This window comes from Zootermopsis nevadensis, unplaced genomic scaffold, assembly GCF_977971745.1.
Source record: "Zootermopsis nevadensis isolate Lab colony 2312 unplaced genomic scaffold, Znev_1.0 Znev_ptg000016l, whole genome shotgun sequence".
Taxonomy (NCBI): domain Eukaryota; kingdom Metazoa; phylum Arthropoda; class Insecta; order Blattodea; family Termopsidae; genus Zootermopsis; species Zootermopsis nevadensis.
The window spans coordinates 9,059,782-9,081,297 of NW_028259148.1; the positions used below are offsets into that span (position 1 = coordinate 9,059,782).

The following is a 21,516-nucleotide window of genomic DNA, read 5'->3' on the forward strand; positions in this document are numbered from 1 at the left end:
TATAAGAACTGCCACACCCAGTTTTGAAATGACGACTGCTTACCACTAGTTTTTTACTGCCAAACTAGATAATTGGATATACAGAACGTAACATTTCAACATCTCTGAAACTATAACTCGCTAGACAAGATTCTTAACGTGTTTCATCCACCTTAAGTCCTCACAACAGAAAGACATACGTCCAAGAACCATCTTAACAGCAACCTCCTTCTACATCACCCAAGAAAACTTTACCCATAGGTTTCCCCATCTACACTATGCGTTTATTCCTGGTTTCTCAAACTTTAACCCATTTTCAAATTTCACTCTTCTAACAATACTACCCTTATCATACGACCCACAAAGAATATCATATACTTAGTGAGATTTCAAGTTATCACCAAAGCGATTATAAAAATATGATACTGCTCCATGTAGTCTCATAGAAGTTGACGGACGTTTCAGAGGTGTGTACTGCCTCCATCATCAGGGCGAGAAGGCCTTTCTCAACCCATATTCATCTAAACTTTAGTCTATTATTATTAGTAAAACGTTATTACATTTCTGACAAACTTTAATTTGTATTTTGTATACAATTTTCTTAAGTAGCCTTACTTATGTAAATTTATCACTTCAGTGAACACTAACAGTGATAAAGTAAAATTATCTAATGAAATATAATACAATACTTGTTTGTGGACAAAAATGCGAAGGGTGATACGAGATAATCATCTTATGGGCAGAGCTATAAGCAATATATTTTTATGGCACTTCACTCTCATATGTAGAGGGGGAGGGATCATAAAACACCAACAGCAATAACAATTTCTGATACAAACAGGGACGTACCCGGATGGCGAGAATCCACATTAGTGGAATACGCAGAGATCCGATATGACTGAAGAAATGTCAGTGGAAACTGATAAAGGCATAGAACATGTAACATCGTAAGGGTTGAAGAATCCAAGATGTCTTGGTAAAGTAACAAAAGAATGACGTTCTCCGTATTATATTCTTCTTCGATTACTATCTATTGTAATGGTGCATTATTCTTTCTGAACTTTCCAATTTATTTTGAACTGTTGAAGAGAAAAAGTTTCAAAGGAAATATATTCAAAATGATTCTATGAAAATGAGAAATGTCTATGTGATATTTCAGGTTCTCACGGCGACAAATATGAAGATGGTTTATGTGTTGTTCCGTCGTGTAGCCTAGTTGAAGTTAACCGACGTTTCAGAAGTGCTTGCTGCCTCCATCATCGCCCTGATGATGGAGGCAACGATACAATCTGAAGAGAATACTTGAACCTATGAAGAGATATAAAAAACTGGAGAAAATTCCAGAATTTGGAGTTTCATAATTTTTCTTTAACAATTATTATTACCACGAACAAATAAATGACAGAGTAGAATTAACGTGCAGAACGTATGGAAGACCGGAAGTTGATATAAAACTACAGTCAGAAAAACTGAACTGTTAAGAACAGGCGTTATATCTACATATTGACAGGAGGATAATATTAAAAACTATACCTTAAACATAGTTTAATAATGTCAGTTGAAATGAAACAACTATGAAGAGGTTCCAATGGCGGTCTCTTGTGAACACAATGATAAACAATCGAGTGTCATAAAAACTAGACAGTTTTCAAACAGTTAAGTGAATGTAGTAAGACTGCTCAATGGAATTCGTTTCAGTGATTATTATGAAACGTCTAGATATTGGTAGATTGATGCCAATTTTAAATTTTCTCTTCTTGGTTTAAATAAAAACGTTTTATTAACTAAGTAAGTTATACAGCGATGACTGATAGGGGGTGGATAAGAGCAAACGTGACCTATGTTGATTTACTTTTCCTAGGTTCGGCTACCGGAAAGCTAAAAGCTACAAGTGCCTCAAAAGGGCCGGTTTTCATGCCAGGTTTTGAACCTTATACAACCAAAATGTAAATAAATCTTATTTTCTATATTTTGTAATTGACTTGTTGGATAGTTGGTGGTTCCGATACATTTAAATCAGACATTGTATAATTTAAAATATTTCGTCTAATAATTTTAACAACTGTACCTTTTAAGAATCCTGTTTTATCACTAAAGTCCATGAAAAATAACACAAAACAGTCACTTGACTGATATATAAAAAAATCAATTCCTTTTGTTCGCTGTAAAATGGGAGGCCACATAGCTTAAGCTACTTGGTTTTGTTACACAAAATCCCATCCAGCTGGTACAATTTGTTGTGAATTCCCTATTGGTTTGGCAGCAGTGCGAGAAAACAAATGAAAAGTAGGAAACTAAACAATCAATTACTATCGAGATGTGGTTCTAACTACGATACATCGATATTCCCAAGAGAGATTAGACTCAATTTCCTTCACATCTGCGGCCAGTGATCTGGTGATTCAGTGTGATGTAAAGACAGTGAAATATTTGCTGCGATGTCTTTCGTCTTGTGCATTATTTGCCATTGATCAGAGAATATCCAAGATGGCAGATGTCAGTTAGATTTGGATTAAGTTATAACTATGACATTAACGATGTTGGAGCCGAGTATTTAACATTCCTGCTTAGTAATCGGGAGGTCTGGGCATAGACATTGGCTAAAACGATTATTTCAACAAACACTATAAATCAGTAGATATTTTCAATGAAGACGCGTTGTGTTTTATTTGAGATCGGAAATGGATTTTTACATGTTATGTAAATGCGCTTCATTTTACAGATACCAATGCTAAGACACTAAATTATTTTGACTTGTCATCAAGATTTATGTTTACAAGATAGACTGAAAGTATCGAAGCACGTACTTTCATTAGAAATATCAATAGAAGATAACATAATGAAATGTTTACATTTATAAGAACCAAATGTGGGCTCGGGATTATCATACAACATTCATATAAGTTAAGAGTTTCAAAATATTTTATTTTATTAGTAAACAAAATTTTATTCTCAGTTTGCCAGTAAGAATTTAACAATAAGTGTTTAAAAGCCTTAGTGAAATACTAGTCTTTTATTTTAAGTGATAGCGTATTTTTTTCAAATAGAAACAAATATCAAATTTATTGTCAAATTTTACAACTACAGACTTAAATGTTTTCTCGTCTTATATTCAAAAAATACAAACTAGAATACAACAATAGATATATAAATAAAACAACGAAATTAAATGTTTATACACGATAAAAGGATCGGGGTTTACAAAAACACGAAGTATTCTTCAAATCAAATTAAGATATTCTTGTCTTTGTAGATATTATTATTTCTAAGCACATATAAGAGAGTTCATAGCAGTCTGTAACAATTCCAGAGAACGTTTACAGAGCTGGATTGTCAAAACATTACAGGGTGAAATTATTTTCTTAAAGAGCAATAAGGCGTGTTCAGTGCAGATCCGACAGTTATAGAACATAGTTCTAAATCGTTTTTCACTAGTTTATTCGTGCATGTTAGAGGATGTTGTGATATTTTGATAAATGTAAACAGTAATCTCTTGTGACGTCAAAACGCAGAGCTAAGAATGTTTGATTATAATATAATTCGCTCTTTGATCAGATCATTTAATTAATCTATCATAAAACTTCCCAAACATGCAATACGTAATTTAGTTTTGTATTGATATCATTTTTACCTTTTACAGTAATCTGAAATTAATACCACTTTACATTTCTGTTTATATGATGTTACTTACACGAAATAAAATTCATTGCACTAACTGCATAGAGCATGCTGTATAGAGAAGGTGGTAGACTAGAAATTTCCCGTCTTTACGAAAAGTGAAGGCCAATTACGTATATGTTAAAAACCGGTCGCTGGCCTAGATGAGCTATTTCAAACCAAATGACATTTGAGGTTTTCACGGCGGTGAGTCTGAAGATGGCTGTTTTCTGGGTTGTAGCGCCGTGTAGTCTGGTAGAAGTTTACCGACGATTCTTAGGTCCTTAAAGCCTCCATCATAAGAGCGATGAGTAAATACCCAAATATGGAGGTAGAAAGCACCTAAGAAACGTTAAGATTTTATCAGACTAAACGAAGAACACTCCCCCAACCGATTTTTTTAAGATCCACTTTATTAAAATTATATTCTTATGATCGGGTTCCAAGTGATCTCCTTCCTTCAGGATTTTGGGTTAAAACTGTGAATGTTTTTCTCATTCCTCCATGCATGCTACATTCCCAGGCCATCTCATCGTGTTTAATGTGATGACCCTAACAATTCTGTGAATTGTACAAATTATGAAACTTCTCACAGTAAAATCTTTAAGCTTCATTTTTATTACTGTTTTTAGGGCCCAAATATTCTCAAACACATTCTTCTCAGACACCCTTAATCTGTGTTGCAGACGTTGGCAAGAAATGAGAATATAAACAAAACACTAAATTGTTAACGTACTGATTTTTATGCGGGAGTTAATGCGTTGTAACACGTAAAGTAACGCCAATGAGTATTTTCTGCATACTCTGCATTAAGGCACACTCTTACACCATACAAAACCAGAAATAAAATTCACACCTGCACACGTGTTTGTTTGTATGTATAAGATAAAATTTAACATGTTATCCCTTATATGAATCCAGAAGAACAACGGGGTACCTATATGTGAAAGAAACTAGATTCGCTGTGTTTGTTGTCCGAAGCAGACAACGAAACGTCGGTCCTATATCAGAGTACAGGTTGCTGAAATCGAAAAAGTGACATTCTAAATGCGTTCATTTTTCCGTTATGTAACTGAACCCAGTATGCGGTAATAATGGTGGCGTGAAATGTGAACACTGAAGATAACTTTCTTTCCTATTTCATAGTCCAAAAGTATATCTCGTTCCCCGGCCTGATATACTTGACCTCAACAAGTTAGGAAATGCATTAATACTGTAACAAATCTAGCTCTGTTATTGCCTATAGATTTCTAGAACGTGGAACTAAACTTTTGACCCTCTATTATAATAAATCGGGACGGACAAACTAGGACGTTCAGTAAAATAGTCGTGGTCTGACACCATGATAAATAGAATTTATAATAAAAATGAAGTTGCAACGTCTACAAAAACACAAAGTTTCATACGTAATTCTGTTCAGGTACAAAACAACGATTTAGTTAAAACTGTCAAATGTAATTTGAAATCGAAATAACGCAACAACATTTTCCCTAGTAATCGCATGTGCGAAATTTTATAAAATTATGTTACGTATGAGCAAACAGACCTACAAACTGACTGACTGAGCTACTTTAACAGGCTCACCGTAAGGTTACACACTTAAAAAACTATACACAACGAATCGAAACAGGCAACACGCCTGTCTGTAATATATCACTATTTAATATCCGTCTTGTTTTGCATGGGAATATTTAGAGCTCAAGATTCAACCAAAAATCAGTTCCGACCCTTTCCCCCCTGAGAATCATCCGTCATCCATCACCCCTCATCAATTTGCCATTTCTTCCGTCCCCATTCGTTCCTGGCCCAGTGATCGCTCCCTTGCGGGTATCAAGCAATCAGGACAACGAATTAAGGGTAGACGTATCAACCAGCTTTACAAAACAAAACACGAAAAATAAAATAAATGCTTTGCTTTTAAAAAACACCACACAACGCAACTTTAAAGTTATATTTTCTTCTACTTTAATATATAATTTATATTAATCGTTATTCGAAATCTTTCTGAAAAGATGCACTTAACACTTTTATATTTTTTTATACTTAAGGCTTTCTACATGTAAGACTGCATTCTCTTTATGGATTGCTTACAAGATTAATGTTGAAATGTAGTTTCACTGATAGAATGATCTTTTAAAAGTAAATTATTTGAGTTCCTCATCTCTTGGATGGGGCAGAGGTTTTCCAAGTCTGAAACAATATGTTGTATCATTTATCAAGTCCAACATTAAAAACAGTATATGTATGCAAAGCATCGAACATCTTAAAGTTGAGAATTCTTGTACTGAAACAAAGGCCCTGTTTAACTCTACATGTTACCCACTAGGTCATCAGATTACACTAAGATGATCAAACATCCTAGAATTTTATCAAAATCCCAATTCGTCAACATTGGTGCACTAGTTAAATCATACCCAGTATTAGCTACATAATATTTAGAAAATTCTTACTGTCACTCAGTTCATGATATATCATCTTCTCATCTCTTTCTGAGATTACAATATACTCAATTATAAACTTACATTTCTTTATGTGGTTGTGAAACATGACCTCTCACCGGAAATTAATAAAATATTGAGGACACCTGACAGCAGATGCTGAGGCCAATATTTCGACTCCAGAAAGATGAAGTGAAACAGGGTTAAATAAAATTACGTGTTGAACATTTTCATAATTTGTGCCCTTCATCAAATATCATTACAGCGATAAAAGTCTATTAAAGATGGGCGGTACGTACAGCTCGCATAGGGAGACCAAAAATTCCCACATTATAATCTGAAGGAGTTAAAGAAAAAGATCACTCGGAAATCTAGACGTAGAAGGTGGAATAATATTAAAATTGATCTTAAAGAAACAGGGTGTAGGCCTAAGGATTCGTTTGGATCAGGACAGAGACCAATGGTACGCCCCTGTGAACGCAGTGATGAATCTTTGGGTTGCATGAACAGATATTTTCCTTAACTAGCTGAGTAACTATCAGCTTTCCAGGAATGATTGTACGTACACATGAGCAAGCTGACTATTATGATTAATCCCTATGAGTTGACAATATCATAACCTAGCAGCGAAGGAGTTAGGAAAATTTTCGGCCCGTTCCGACCTCAATTGTGGAATAATCTCTTTAACACTGGAGATGGCGACTAAAAAGCATCTGCTGTAGAAAAATAAATAGTGCAGGAAGGAAGTTGATTTGTAAGATCTCGTAAAAATATCCACAGGACATGAAAGGTTACACGACTAGGCTAATTTTATTAAAAAGGTAACATAAGCTGCCTTAATGTGATAAAATATACATACGGTATTTATATATATATCAACTGTTATAGCAATTAAATATGATCCGTAACGTTCGGTATTCGTTAAGATAATGACCCTGTAAATAACACCGAGATAATAATCAGTCACACTAAATTCAGGCCTAGTTTTCTAAAAAATCAGTTTATAAGTAGTACCATGACAAATCCTGTGGTTGGAAACGTCACCCTGTAAGCTTATAGGGAAACCAGAAAGCTCAGCTCCCAACATGATGCACCAACATTAATTTAATCAATACTTTACAATAATAAATTAGTCAATTAAGGCTTTGACCGGGATGTTCTTTTGTTAAATCTTATGTGGTACCGCCTGATTCGACTTCTAATGGTTAAGTGAACTGTTTTCTTCGCGGTACGGTCTGGATTCGTAAATATTATGAAGACGAGCTTCGGCTTCAAAGGGTTAACCAGCTGATTTTCGTAATGGTGAGGTGTAGTGTTTTCATCGCGGTACGGACTGAATTCATAAATAATATTCAGACGATCTTCGGCTTCAAAGGGTTAATATATCAATTTATTATTTCTAGTCATAGAAAAATAACATCAACATTTAATTAGAACTAAAGATGCTATCATAGTTCCCGTGAAGACTGGTACACTCAATGTAAAAGCAAAAGACTCTTCTTGTAATATAAACTGTAAACTCAATTTCCCTCGAATTTTCTCGAAGACAGACGATTTAAATGGACGTAGGACATTTCAAAACTGTTACCAGGTTTCGTCAGGCGTCGTAAATGTTTGAAGCTGTACAAAGAATCCACAAGTGAAAGTTGTATAAGAAAGTCCAACCCACCGATATAAAATAACTTTAAGACGCTGATGTCTGGGTTTGTGATCCAGCCTCCCCCCACATTCTCCGTTAAACAACACTGCCGTCCCGATGCCTACATCCCATTGGTCGACGCCTCATCTACAAACTCCTCCCATTATCACAGCATCCATTGGTCGATGGACCAAAATCTCCGCCCTCATACAAGCTGCTTAGATGGAATGGTGTATCATATTGGATATAAGCTTTAGAAAAGAGAACAGTTGATGCATTTCTTTGATCTAGAAGAGGGTTGCAGTGACCTGCAGCGATGCACAGCGAAGTTGTCTGCACGTGGCATCCAACTCTGCACCGAGTGTAGTGAGGTGAATTATGTCGCAAAGGAAGTGGACAGGATAATTGGTCAGGTGCGAAGTTCTCTACTGGACTGACTTCGTGTGAAGTGCGCTGACTTCTAGCAGACTGAAGTCATATGACGTTCAAGGTACACAAAACAGAAGAAACGGGGTCAGAATCCTGGTACTGGCAGAGTTCATCCACACAAATCTAAGGTAAACTAACACAGTCACACGTCAAACACTAAGTGTCACCTATTAATACATATCCCACTTGCTTTAAAAACCAATAAGACTTAATTTTTAATTTATGGGTTTCATATGATTGGCACTAAAAACAGAGATTATAAACTTAACAGTTCACCATTACAGGAATAAAATTGGTAATGCTGTTTGTGTTTACTATGAGGTACGGACTGAATTCTTTATAGAAGAACTTCAATTTCAAATGGTTCATTTAAATCCCACATGTATTTTACCTTGCCTGTCAAAGAAACACTAGTTCTTAGATCACTTTAAGAGGCTGTTTCAACTGAAAATGATAATGTAGGATGATGAAGAATAATTGATAGGTTAGGATATGAAATGGGTCTATAAAAAACCAGCCTCCGGCTTATAAAAATACCATGAAACCACCAAGTTGATTTGTAGTTAAAATGTTAACTTTTATAATAATTAAACATTTTCCTTGATATTGCATACCTGGATATGGGGAAATGGTATTCCTACAGCATAAGCTAGAAAAGCTGTAAAATACATTTCTAAGTGTTTGGTTACCGTAAAGTTTGACGGTTAATTTACACTATAAATATGTTAAGTGCTGGAGTCATAACTGTTACAAATTCATTAACGGCTATTTGTGTTTAACAGTTTCAAAAATGGTGGGAAGGACCTATAACACTTTAGCATTAAATTTACTCTCGTCAAATTTATGCCGCACGTCACAAATTTGGTCTCCTTTAGTCGTTTTGACGTAAAGACCGATCATCCTTATCCGGTACGCTAGAGATTTATACAAAAACACACATAATTTTTACTGCAATGAAATTATTATTTTTGGGAAATTTTGTATTAGGATCTATGAAACTATAATTAGATGTAATAAATGATAGTTTTAGTGGCAATATATCTAAATATTACACGTTAAAATAAATCATATTCTGAATTATTTTGATACGTTCATGAATGAAGATAGAGGCAGCATGACCCTCAGAAACGTCGGCTAATATGCACACTAGAATACAGTGATACAATCTAGAAGACTACAACATATATTTATGCCTTTATAAAAGCAATAAATCTTACTTTACAAGCTACGTTTATCGGTATGAAGTCAATACATTAAATTCTCTTATTTACCTAGAGTGTCAATTTTTTGAATGAGAATATGTAATTAAAACTGGAACATTTTCTCAGGTAAAATATGTAACTAATCGTCATCGTTTAACATGTTTTGAAAATTGACAAAAATTTAAATTCACGAAGAAATTAAGAGAAGATTAATTTAGGGGGAAGCTTGCTACCATTCAGTTCAAAATTCTTATCTTAAAATCTCCATTAGAGAAACATAAATAATTTACGTCTATAAAACTTCGTATGTACACGTTGTTTTGTATGGGTTCAAACTTCGTCTCTCACCCGAAATAATTAACACAGATTGAAGGTGAGAAGACATTATAAGGCCATCTTAATTTTCCTTACGTTTAATACTAAACAAAAATTTTACCCAGCGTGTGACAGGATTTTTGGGTGTTTCTTTGTGGTGTGGTTTCATCTGATAACATAAATTAATCCATCGATACAACAGGTACTTAACGAACTAAAACAAAAAGTTATGGGAAGAATAAATAAAGCCGACTTTCTTATCGCACAAATTTCTAGTCCAACAAATCTTGTATCGTTTGAGATATATTCAGTCAATTCAAGTTTATAATCAAGCTATAAAATATTAATTCACTCGTGGTTTAGCGTAGGTATATCGTCATGAGATTGAATCGTTCTCGTGTCGGGATACTTTCGTTGTTTGCAAGTTTCAGCTTAATGTCATTAGTATTTTATTTTAGTTTAATATGTCGCGAAATTATGACTTTATTTTGAGCTATTTATTTCTTATTAATGTCTTCAATTAAAAATAAACTGACATTTTATCATGGTCAGTGTTAGTATTCGTGTGCTTAAAAGTGAAATTAGAGAATTGTCTACTTTCAGCGTGAGGAGGGACTTAAGACATTTTCAGCTACGTACGTTACTGCTCCAAATTAAATGCAGATTTGTGGACATTTTTGGCAAAACTTTGTCTTTTTTGAGCACACTTTCTCGATACAACAAAGTGATTAGATTGATTATATGTACCAGTATTGATCGATTTTTCTTTTAACTTTTTTTCTCTTCTCTTTTTTATTTAATCTTCTTACCGCTGACTCCGTCATTGGTTCCTGTAGCTGATGAGTCAGCACGTTAAAATAAAAAATAGGTTTCGTATTGCGAGGAACTTACTTCATAACTAGGTGTAAAGACTTTGTTTCCTTTAATTCTTTCATATATAACCTGAAATATCGCATTGTCTCGGTGCTTGAAATATTTACAATATATATTCATATTTTACATATATTTCCCTCGATGATCACTTAGTAGTTACTACAAAACAAAGTTAAATTAACATTTCGATCCTGAGATGGCTGTATTCTGGTTTATAGCGCCGTGTAGTCTGGTAGAAGTTTACCAAAGTTTCATAGGTCCTTGCTGCCTCTATCATCAGTGTGATGAGTAAATTCCGTCCTTTATTCATTTCGCTGTTTTAAATTCTACAAAAATATAAATCTTTTAACAAAATCTTAGCCATTCTGTTGCTGGTGTTGCGCCCACCTCAGATTTTCGTGAATCCGTCATGTCGGTGCTACTGATTATAATAAATTTACAAGTAAAAACGTACTGGCGATCTTCATTGTCACTATGTCCATACCAAATTTTGCGCAAATCAGTCAACTGTTCACGAGATGGCAGAAGGAAACTTACATGGCGAAAGATTTAATTCTAGTACGCAGAATTTTTGAGTGCTTTGTACCTAATTACAGTATAATAATGAATACCACTGAAAAAAATATTTTACGAATCGTCTAGACCTGAGATTGCATATCAAACCCTTAAAACTTTATAAAACTTCGTCCTTCAACAATCGTCCGTATCACATTTCTCATATCATGTAACTAAACGCTACGTAAGGTATGTCGTTTATGCAGGTTAGTGTAAAAACAAAACAAGAACATAAAACATCACGATTATATGATTAATAGGTATGGTCCCTATTCAGCGAGGTCCCAAATTCGATTTTAGATCCAAATTTTGAATTCTACCAGATTTCTTCATGTCCTTCCTCAGTATCTTCGAGAAATAATACGACAGTAGGCCTGTATTAAAATATTTCATGACCGCTATCTGCAGCTAGCCAACCCTTACATTTGATAAAGCCTGGTTAAATAAATTAGAATAAAGCAATAATAAACTAACGAAACTAAGACGATACTAGGCCGCAAAGTGGAGCCAGTTTGGTCCACGTTCTTCGTAGTTACACATATCATTCCAAAACCTCTTGTTTTTTGGTTAAACTAAGCTGTTTGGTTGACCTTCTAGAATAACATAAATTACATGTAATAAGAGAAGGTGATTAACGAAGAAAATAAAAGAGAATGGAAGATTGCAAAGGAAACTATTTGCTTGAACACAACGACTTTAATTATTATGTAGGACTATTTATTTCACTTCATATAATGCAGTTTCATACCGAGTTTTCCGGAAATTTATCTGAAATAGAACATCGCAAATGGGAAAGGAACAGGGGACTGGAAACAAAAAATAAAATAAAATAAAACCAGAAAAAAGGCAAGAAGCAAGAGAGAGGAAAGATAAAATAATTATAAATGTGTACTGTTCAGTTTGTTTATAACATACGTACTTGAGATCTAACTATTTAATACTTTATGTAAGTATCCATTCGGTACGTACGTATTACTGTAACAGAAAAGATGTGACTGACGTAAAAAAATTATAAACTCAGACTTCACTTACAGCGTTCCACGATTCACTTAATTTATTACTAAAATTTTCCGGTTTGGTTACAAAGATTGTTTCAACAGCTCAGATAAGGGAGATAGCATTAATGTCTTCCAGATCGTCGGACTGGAATAAAAATTTCAGTTAAATTAAGAGGAAGTGAGGTACGTTTAGAATACTGTTACTTTTAAAATTGTAATGGCAGTTCTAAAAATAAAAATTGCTACAGAAGTTTCGACTAATAAAGGAAGAGAAGAGTTTTATTTACGGTATAAAATTGAATAATAACAGAACTAATTATTCTAATATATCATTTTTTGATGCTAAATGAGTATAAATCATATTAAATGCAAGTAACACACGACAGTGGCAATTAGGCGAATCTGGAGTCATAATAAAGTAAATTTAACTGCAGATATCCAAAATTAATTTCAGGAAACTTATTAAATTAAAATAAATAAAATTGTAATTATGTCCCTAGTCGATCACAGTGTCGTGGGTCTTGTCCCTCGAACACGGGAGTCGTGGGTTTTTATCCCAGTCTAAGGACGGGCTCATTTCCGATTTTTTTTTGTTATTGTTGTGTGGACAAAGGCCTTGCCGCGGACTGAACCCCTGTCCTTGAAAAGCTAATAGTTCATCATCTATTCAAGAATTCTCTATTTTTTTCAGAATCCTCCACAAGGTTACACCACTGGTCACGATCCTAAATCCACTTTGTACTCTCCCATCGTACATATTTAAAATCCATTTAATTTCATCCTACCACCTATGAGGTGCGATCGGAAAGTTTCAAGACTGCGCCTATCATTATCTCAGGTATTAAATTCATCCATCACCCTCGAAGTAGTTTCCCTGGGAGTGAACACAACGATCCCAGCGCCGCTGCCAAGCCTGGAAGCATCCCTGGAAATCTTTCTTTGTCAGCCTGTCAAGCACCATCTGCGATTCTGCCTGAATCTCTTCTATCGTCTCAAATCTCCTTTGTTTTAGCTGAATTTTCATCTTTGGGAAGAGGAAGAAGTCACACGGAGCTTAGAAAGGAAGTTGGGGTCGGTTCTTGCAAGATCTTTGAGCTCCTGACAAACGAGAAGTCAAGTCGATTCTGCTTCTGGTTCTCAGACAGGAGCCTTGGCACAAACTTGGCTGCGATGCGTCGCATGTGGAGTTCTTCCTTTAGAATCAGCTGACAGGTCCCATAGCCTATCCCAACAATGTCGCACAAGTCGTTGATGGTACGACGTCGATCTTCGTGAATGGCCTGCCGAATCTTCGTAACATTTTCGGGCGTTGTGCTCGAAGATGGTCGTCCAGAACGCTCGTCATCATCGACAGAGGTTCGGCCATTTTTAAAACGTGAATGCCACACAAAAGTTTGTGCACGACCCATTGCGGACTCCCCAAATGCTTGCTTTAGCATTTCATAGGTTTCCGTAGCCGTTTTGGCGAGTCTTTGGCAAAATTTCATGCACACGCCATTCCGAAATCGCAGGAGGGTCGGTGTAATGCACTACCAAAACGCCCGTAACTAAGAAACAAATGCTAATTCGATGATGCCGGCTGGCACACTGATTCACTATGAATGTAGGCCGCACCCCCTAGCGTTAGAAGCTCGTACTACACCCGGTTCGCCCTCTATTGACACAGTCTTGAAACTTTCCGATCGCACCTCGTACTTCTAGATCTTCCAAGTGCTGACTTGCCCTAATGACTCTCATCTAGAATTTTGTATGCATTTCTCATATATTCCATTCTTGCCACATGCCTCGCCCATCTCATTGTACTGGGCCTATATAATTCATGATTATGTTTATATATTTATTAGAAATTCTTTCAAATTTAAATAGTGTATAGGCGAATTCTGTATCGATAAACATCAGTCGATTTGAGTTACACGAAGAATTATAATGCAGATCGGCCTAATTGTTATCTCATGAATTTTCGCTCCATAGAATATCAAAGTATATTCGACATGGCTTCTAATATCTACGGCCCGTAATCATTTAGGGCAAGAAAAGACGAGAGGTTAGAAACCCGCTGATTTTATCACTGAAAAATAAAATAAGTACGATTGAGGATTATATTTATTTTCACGTTAGTAGAATGGCAAAAATTATTTATATTACATTTATTCTATTTACACCCAAGTTTGCGATTCCATTCAATCGAGTTCTTGGAAGGTGTTTCTGTGCAACGGTCGGCCATTAAGATAGTAGATAATTTGTCACTGTGTGATTCCAAATCTGCAACTGTCATGCAGATAATGAATGTTATGAAACATATTTTTATCCACATCCAAAAACAATCTAGTATCGAAACTATGCATTTTTTAAACGAATCATATTTTGCAGAAAATCAAACGCTTACTTTTCACCGTTTCTTCTCACAATTCAAAATTTCAGGAAATTTTACATTTCTAAATCGGAGATCAGAATTAATATTCAAAAAGTAACATGTAAGAGAAGTGGCTGTTTATACATCATTATTTAGTGCTCTTTACGCTTTATTGAAATCGAAGAACACTATATGGGTACGTTCTGTAAGTCTGTCTGTCGCATCCTTCATTAGCATAAATCGCTCTAATCATACGAACTATTCGTTCTACCATATAAATGAAGAACGGCTAAACGGATATTTATCAAATTTGGTATAGACGTTATTAAATTTGGTATGGAAGTTCGAACATTTCAGTTTAATACAAATTCATACTGTTACTTTCTCGCAGACGTAATGCCAGCGAGACCGATGCTCGAATTTCTGAGGTGGGACGAAAATCTTCTGAGATATCTGTAAAAAGTACAAATTATAAAATTTGGCCCACTTCTATTTCTCAATAATTGATCGCCACATACTCAGATAACATCATTATAAATTCTCCACGTGACAAAACAAACTTTATTCCCGCACAAAGAACAAGTAAAATTACAGTGTTTCTATAAATAAAAGCTAAATTATTTGTTCTATGTACAGACATAATAACGACATTAAGCCGAAAACATTAATACAAAACAACAGCTTTCTTCAATATTAAGATCTTGTAAGACTTTGTATGATGCGAGACTAAATTATCAAATATTCACGACGGTGACACCCCCCCCCCCCCCCCGCAATTTCCTGTAACTTGTTTGATTAACATCGGACGTTCATTTTTCAGTACTGCGGTGCCCATCAGAATGACTATGGATATTAACACGCAGCAGTGCGTACGTGTTGAACCCAGCACGGCCATAAACAGCAGTAGCAGTTCTACCACAACGACGAGAAGTTCCGCGTCTCCGGACAATAACCGCTCGCCAGCACCACCTTTCACACCCTCATACTCTCCCAACCTGCCCACCACAACGACCACAATCCCCCCTCGAATTACCAAGAGAAGTTTTGACGTTGCATTTCTCATGGCTCCAGATGATAATTTGACCAAAAAGCAGTTACAGCAGGAGAAGCAACTCAGACTAGTGACTACAAGCAGTCTGATGAACCGTACGTCACCGATAGTAACGCACAAGACATCGCCGCGTTCATCGGTATCCCCACATGACATTGTATTCAACAGCCACAATCCATTGCTAGGTGGCATCACAGAATCTACAATACCAAGAACGTATTCGGAGCATGCGCTGTTAGGAGACATAACTGATTCCCCAGTGAGAAACAGCAGTCAAATATCTGGTGGAATTGAAGTTATCCCAAGACAACACAATCAGAGACTTATGATAAGTACACACCAAAGTAAGGTTGGTTTGTTCGAGCATTCAGGTCTCTTAGTTCCAAAGACGATTTATAATCATGAGGATCTCGTTGACAGAGTTAATAAAAGTCATTTTAGCGGGAGCAAAAATCAAGACTTGAACCTTATCAACATGAGCAGTACAAGATCCAGTTTCCACCATGACGATATTCTAGAAACGCCCAGTAAAAGCCATAGAAATCAAGATATAAATTCTGCAAGTAACACGTCGACAGGGTTAATGATCAGGAGTGCGTTTACTAAAGTTACATCTTCAAAATTTGATCCTAGTAACCTTTTAAATATGCCATTACCAACGTCTCCTTCTTCAGTGTCCCCCATATCCGAAGGCCTTTCACCAGATCATGTCACGTATCAAGGGAGTATGAGTCCTCCAACACTAGGGCCTGATCCAACATCCCCTCTCCCTCCACACTTCATACATCCAACCCCCAAACAATTTCAAAGTACTATGCCATTATTAAATCCCAATCAGCACCTCTCACCTAACTCTCTCACCGGTTCATCTCCCTCAGGAGGAAAGACACTAACATCGTACTCATCAGCAGCATTTCTACTCCAAGAGAATAACAGCACGAAACATATCAAAACCAGTAACGGACTGTGTAGCAGTGGAGTTGCTGTGGGTTCCAGCAATGGAAATTTCCGAAACGACATCGATAGTTATCTTATGAAGGCATCGATAACAGCTACCAACCATCATCATCTCTACAGTACCAATGATAAGGAACTATTGTCTGGGTTCCCCAACACCGGATCCAAGTTACGACCCACCGGCATGCTCTATCACCACCCAGAGTCCGTGGCAGCTTACTCAACTCTGGCCGCAGCTGCATATCCATTCGCTGCAAATTTCTCTTCGACAGCAGCCGAACTTCTAGTCACACGCGCACCTCCACCAAGCCTTCTGACAGCAGCGACAAACCCCGCAGCGGCGGCAGCAGCCGCAGTTGTTTCAGCATCACTGCTACCGCCATCATTCGCTGCTCTATCACTACCTGCGCAGAACGTATGCGCAAAGTGCAATATTAGCTTCCGTATGACATCAGACTTAGTGTATCACATGAGGTCGCACCATAAAGGCGATCATATCAACAACGACATGATGAGAAGACGACGGGAACAGGATAAATTAAAGTGTCCAGTATGCAGCGAGAGTTTTAGAGAGAGGCATCATCTCACGAGGCACATGACGGCGCACCAGGACAAGGAGGGAGACATGATAGATGAGACTGAGGATGTTCAGAGGAGCGACGCCGGAGTGGAACCTGCAGGAAGGCGAAGAATGACATCTGCGTTGATAGTAGCAGGTCACAATGCGACAGCTAAATGACAGCGACCACTGATAAGACGTCATCAGCAACAAACGAGAAAATTGTTCGGAACGTCTATGAATCAGCAGGATTATATACTGGGGAATTACCGTCAACAAAATCAGTGACAAATGAAAATAATTGGAACAGACATTTGCGTTAAAAACCTGATACCAAATGACATAAACGGATGTTTCATAAGTCTACAAGAAAAATCAGACAGTAGATTGTTCTACTTTAAAGTCAACTCATAAACACACTCTACTGCCGACAAAAAACACTTTGAAGATAGCGCCATTGCCCTGGACGATTTGTGTCCATATCCTTCATGGAATGGCAATCTGACAGAAAATGGAAGGTCAGGGGGTTAGTTTACATTTCAAGTGACGAAATGTTACGCTAATAAAATATCTTAAGGAAACTTCCCAAATAAGTTAAAGTGATAACATCTTAAACCAAGCTTATGCATAACTTTAATTGCTTTAAAATTGTTACCATAGAATTTCAACCTCATAGAAGTTAAAATTGGTATTGTAGAACTGCAATGTCAAAAATCATGAATTCATCAAATCTACTTTCACACTTTAAAACTCGACATTTCTTTATGATATTCGTAATACTTTTATCGAACAAAATCATCAGTGAAATTAAACTGACTACCAGGCAAAAGATGTCAAAAATACCTTTTTGTGGAAGCCTAAAGTTCATTACCGTGCTCAAAGGTACTCATTACTTATAAATGCTGAGCCAAATTAATACAGTTTACAACTTCATGTTGTAATTGATTTTTTTTAATATTATAATCCAATCTATGGTCCTTCCTTCAGGTTTGTACATTGTCTCTTCCAAAACTTTAAGTCGTGTAAAAAAGAATAGCCTAGCCCACCATATCAACAGCGTTTTGGAATTATTTACGTACTTGAAAATGTTTCTTAATTAAGTAAAAAAACAATTGTTAGGAAAAGTAAACCTTTATCAGCCCCCCAGGACTTCCATGTTCCTTTTCATATAATTCATCAGGTCAGTGCAATTCCAAACTGAAAAATTAAAAGGGCCAAATCGTTCAGAGGTCAGAATCTGAGAAAAATCACTTCCAGGTCAAAGTCGGATTTTAGATAATCGCAGATCTGAGACAATACAAATGTTGCAAGAACTACAAGCCACACCTATCAGGTAAATGATTAACAAACTAAATATACTCTTTGATTGTTTAACAACGCTGTTTCAACTGGAGAGTATAATATCGCGTAAAATTTGTTAAACAATTTGCAGTTTTAAAGTACGTATGGATTCGGTCGTGACTAAATATATAAAATACGATCGTATGATTTCCCATTTTGTCACATATACTTCAGTCCAAACTTCAGCAATATTCATAGAAATAAATTAGTAGGACAGACTGTACAAAATACAATGCCAGAAATATAATCACGTTCATTATAGAAATAATTAATTCTTGTAAAGGACTAATTAATCTATCACGTTTACCCCACCTTCCTTTGATGAACGTATTGGGTTAATTACTGTAATCAATCGAGTAAATTAATTTCCAGTGAGACGAAGTCTTATTGCGAAATTACCGTTTGAATTTAATACTGAGGGATACTAAGTAAAATCCAAATGATTTTATCCAGGCTGGGTCGACGGTTTAAAGAATTATAAGAGGCCAACAAACACCTTCATCTAATTTCTTACTGGAAACAACGCTAGAGGAAACTAGAGTGGTATTTTACAAGCTCAAAATTAAAGTTATAAAATTCACTCAGACAACACACAGAACGAAGATTTCAGGCCAACATGGCGGTTCTCTGCTAATACGTATTATATTTATGGCTTCTAATATTCTTCATGTTGGCTCTACTGCCGACGAATAAGACTCTGATACTGTGTAAATGTTGGCTGTAGTGCCAACATTTCGGATACGCCATCTTCACCTTGAAGATGTTTTATCATCTATAACCCCACAAACAATATCGTGAACTTTGTGTTGTTATAAGTAATTTATAAATAAAATGACGAAGTGGTAATTAGAACATTGCAAACCACATCCTTCCGTCGCTTTTCACCCTTCATCGCCACCCTAGCTTCAATCAACCCTTTATATCCAATCTCCCTACAGCTATTCTCACATACAAACCCTTATTTAATCTGTGTGTTCGAAAACTGTTAAATTAAATGGACCGAAAAGGTGCGATAACACCCGAATAATCCCGATTGTTCCCAGATGTATAGTTAACTGTGTTATAGGTCGATTATCAGACGTACAGTCGAAAGCAGAAAATTGTATGCAGAAAGTGTGAAAATTAAGAAAATGTATTTAAATGTATGAATTAATTATGTTGTAATACCAATGTAAAATGTGTAGAAAATTGTCTGTATGTACATAAGTGTCATAATTATCTGTTAATTATTCTATTCCTTAGGGAGTATCCTTGATTTCGCTTTCCTTGAATTTTCTTCGATGTTTTACGATAAAGTTGTGCCTGTGTTATGCTGGAAAAGATAAGCCAACCTGCATTGTAAGATGTATTATAGAACCTGATATCATTAAATTATTCATACAAAGTGATTTTTGCAAAACTGAATATTTAAATTTAGAGTTCATTGACACTGTTAAAATAGTTATACCGTACGAATTAAATTATAAATCCCGTAAAAATAAAGTTTATGTAAATTAACGTTGTTATTTTAATAAAGTGTGCGCTAAAATAAACCGCACCATGGAAATATAACTCATTGTTAACAAACACTTAATATGGTATTGATCTGAAGATTTCTGTCTTCTGGGTTATTGCGCTGTGTAGTCTGGTCGATGTTAACCAACGTTTCAGAGGTCATACTGCCTCCGTCATCAGGGCGATGAATATGCCAAAAGGGTGTGAGGAGTTGGATTTTATAGGCAGGGACGTGAAAGGTGTAGCCTGCCCCGAGCCAATGGGAGCAGGTATGGGAGTGGACCAATGGTAGCACGTGGGCGAGGGTGGGAGAGGGAGAGAAAGTAGAGAGAGAAAGGTGAGTGTAGTTGTATGGATAAAGGCCCTGAAAGGGGCCGAGTTACTGGTCTGGTTGGTTCTGGCGGCGCACTCTTGCTCGTTCTCGGAGTCCTCGGAGTGTGTGGATCAGAGGCTTCCAGGACCGGCTCAGGTGAAGTCCATCTTCCTTGTTAAAGTTATCAGGATGAAGTTCGATCTCGATGGCTTCCCTGATTAACCGGTCCATGTAGCCGGTTTTTGAGGAGAGGATAGAAGTGTCCTCTAGCTGTATCTTGTGCTCCAAGTTGAAGCGGTGTTCAGCAACCGCAGATTTCTCGGGCTGCCCGAGCCGGATGTGGCGTTCGTGCTCCTTGATCCTGGCCTCAACGGAACGGCCTGTCTGGCCGATGTAGACTTTTCCGCACTCGCAGGGAACTCTGTATACGCCAGGCGTCTTCAGTCCTAGGTCGTCCTTTACCGGCCGGAGAAAACTGGGAATTTTCTTTGGCGGAAGACCAACAGACTTGATGTCGTGCCTGGCCAGCAACCTGCTTATGCGGTTGAAGGTCGTCCCGACGTAGGGCAGGAAGGCAACCGAGGCTGGTTTTTCAGTAGGCGGTGGCAGCCTCGCAGGCGGATTGAGAGCTTTCTGAATCTGACGGTTGCTGTACCCGTTTTTCCTGAAGGTGGTGGTGAGTGCCTCCAGTTCACTCTGTAGGCTGTCGTGGTCGCAAAGGGCTTTAGCCCTGTGTACCAGGGTCGAGAGCACGGCCTGTTTGTTGGACGGGTGGTGATGGGAATTGGAGTTGAGGTAAAGGTCGGTATGGGTTGGTTTCCGGTACACCTTGTGGCCTAATGAGCCGTCAGGTTTCCGGTGAATGTCTATGTCGAGGAATGGGAGATGGCCGTCCTTTTCAGTCTCCATGGTGAACTGGATGCTCTCGTGAATGCTGTTGAGGTGGCTGAGGAACTCCGCGAGCTTGTCAGGGCCGTGGGGCCAGATGACAAACGTGTCATATTCACCGCTGTGAGAACCTCAAGTCTTACATAGTAAACCTCTATGGGGAGGATACTCATCGCTTCATCCGGAGGTTCGAGGCTCTTCGGATCAAGAAAGCCAAACGTCTCTGCTCCCTTTCCTTCCTACTCCGATGCAGGGACCAAGGGACGGTCCCGCATTTCCTTCAGTTCCACCACAACATCCATTCCGAGGCCGCCAAGAGGATCTATCGAAGGACGAGCTTCTGCCTATTACGGGAGCGCGTGCACCACACGAGGCGCGAGTTAGATGCGATCTCCCGGGACCTGTTGGGCATGCACCTCCGCCTCGCTGCGGAGCTGTCCACCGCGGACTGGGACCTCATCGACCGCATCACGTT

The 21,516-nt window shown here is 37.3% G+C and overlaps 2 protein-coding genes across 7 annotated transcripts in view; one reads left to right on the top strand and one right to left on the bottom strand.

Moving 5' to 3' along the window:
- Positions 1-21,516, bottom strand: part of Atg10 (Autophagy-related 10) — a 507,888-nt gene that overhangs the window by 48,233 nt on the left and 438,139 nt on the right. The window lies entirely within an intron of this gene.
- Positions 7,997-19,887, top strand: LOC110828721 (uncharacterized). Its single transcript, XM_022061694.2, has 2 exons — positions 7,997-8,270; positions 15,259-19,887. The coding sequence occupies exon 2, from the start codon at positions 15,278-15,280 to the stop codon at positions 17,183-17,185; it is 1,908 nt and encodes a 635-aa protein (XP_021917386.2). The 5' UTR covers positions 7,997-8,270; positions 15,259-15,277; the 3' UTR covers positions 17,186-19,887.

What these genes read in the sequence shown, in the direction of transcription:
- LOC110828721 (XM_022061694.2), top strand. Translation starts at nt 15,278, where the DNA reads ATGACTATGGATATTAACACGCAGCAGTGCGTACGTGTTGAACCCAGC.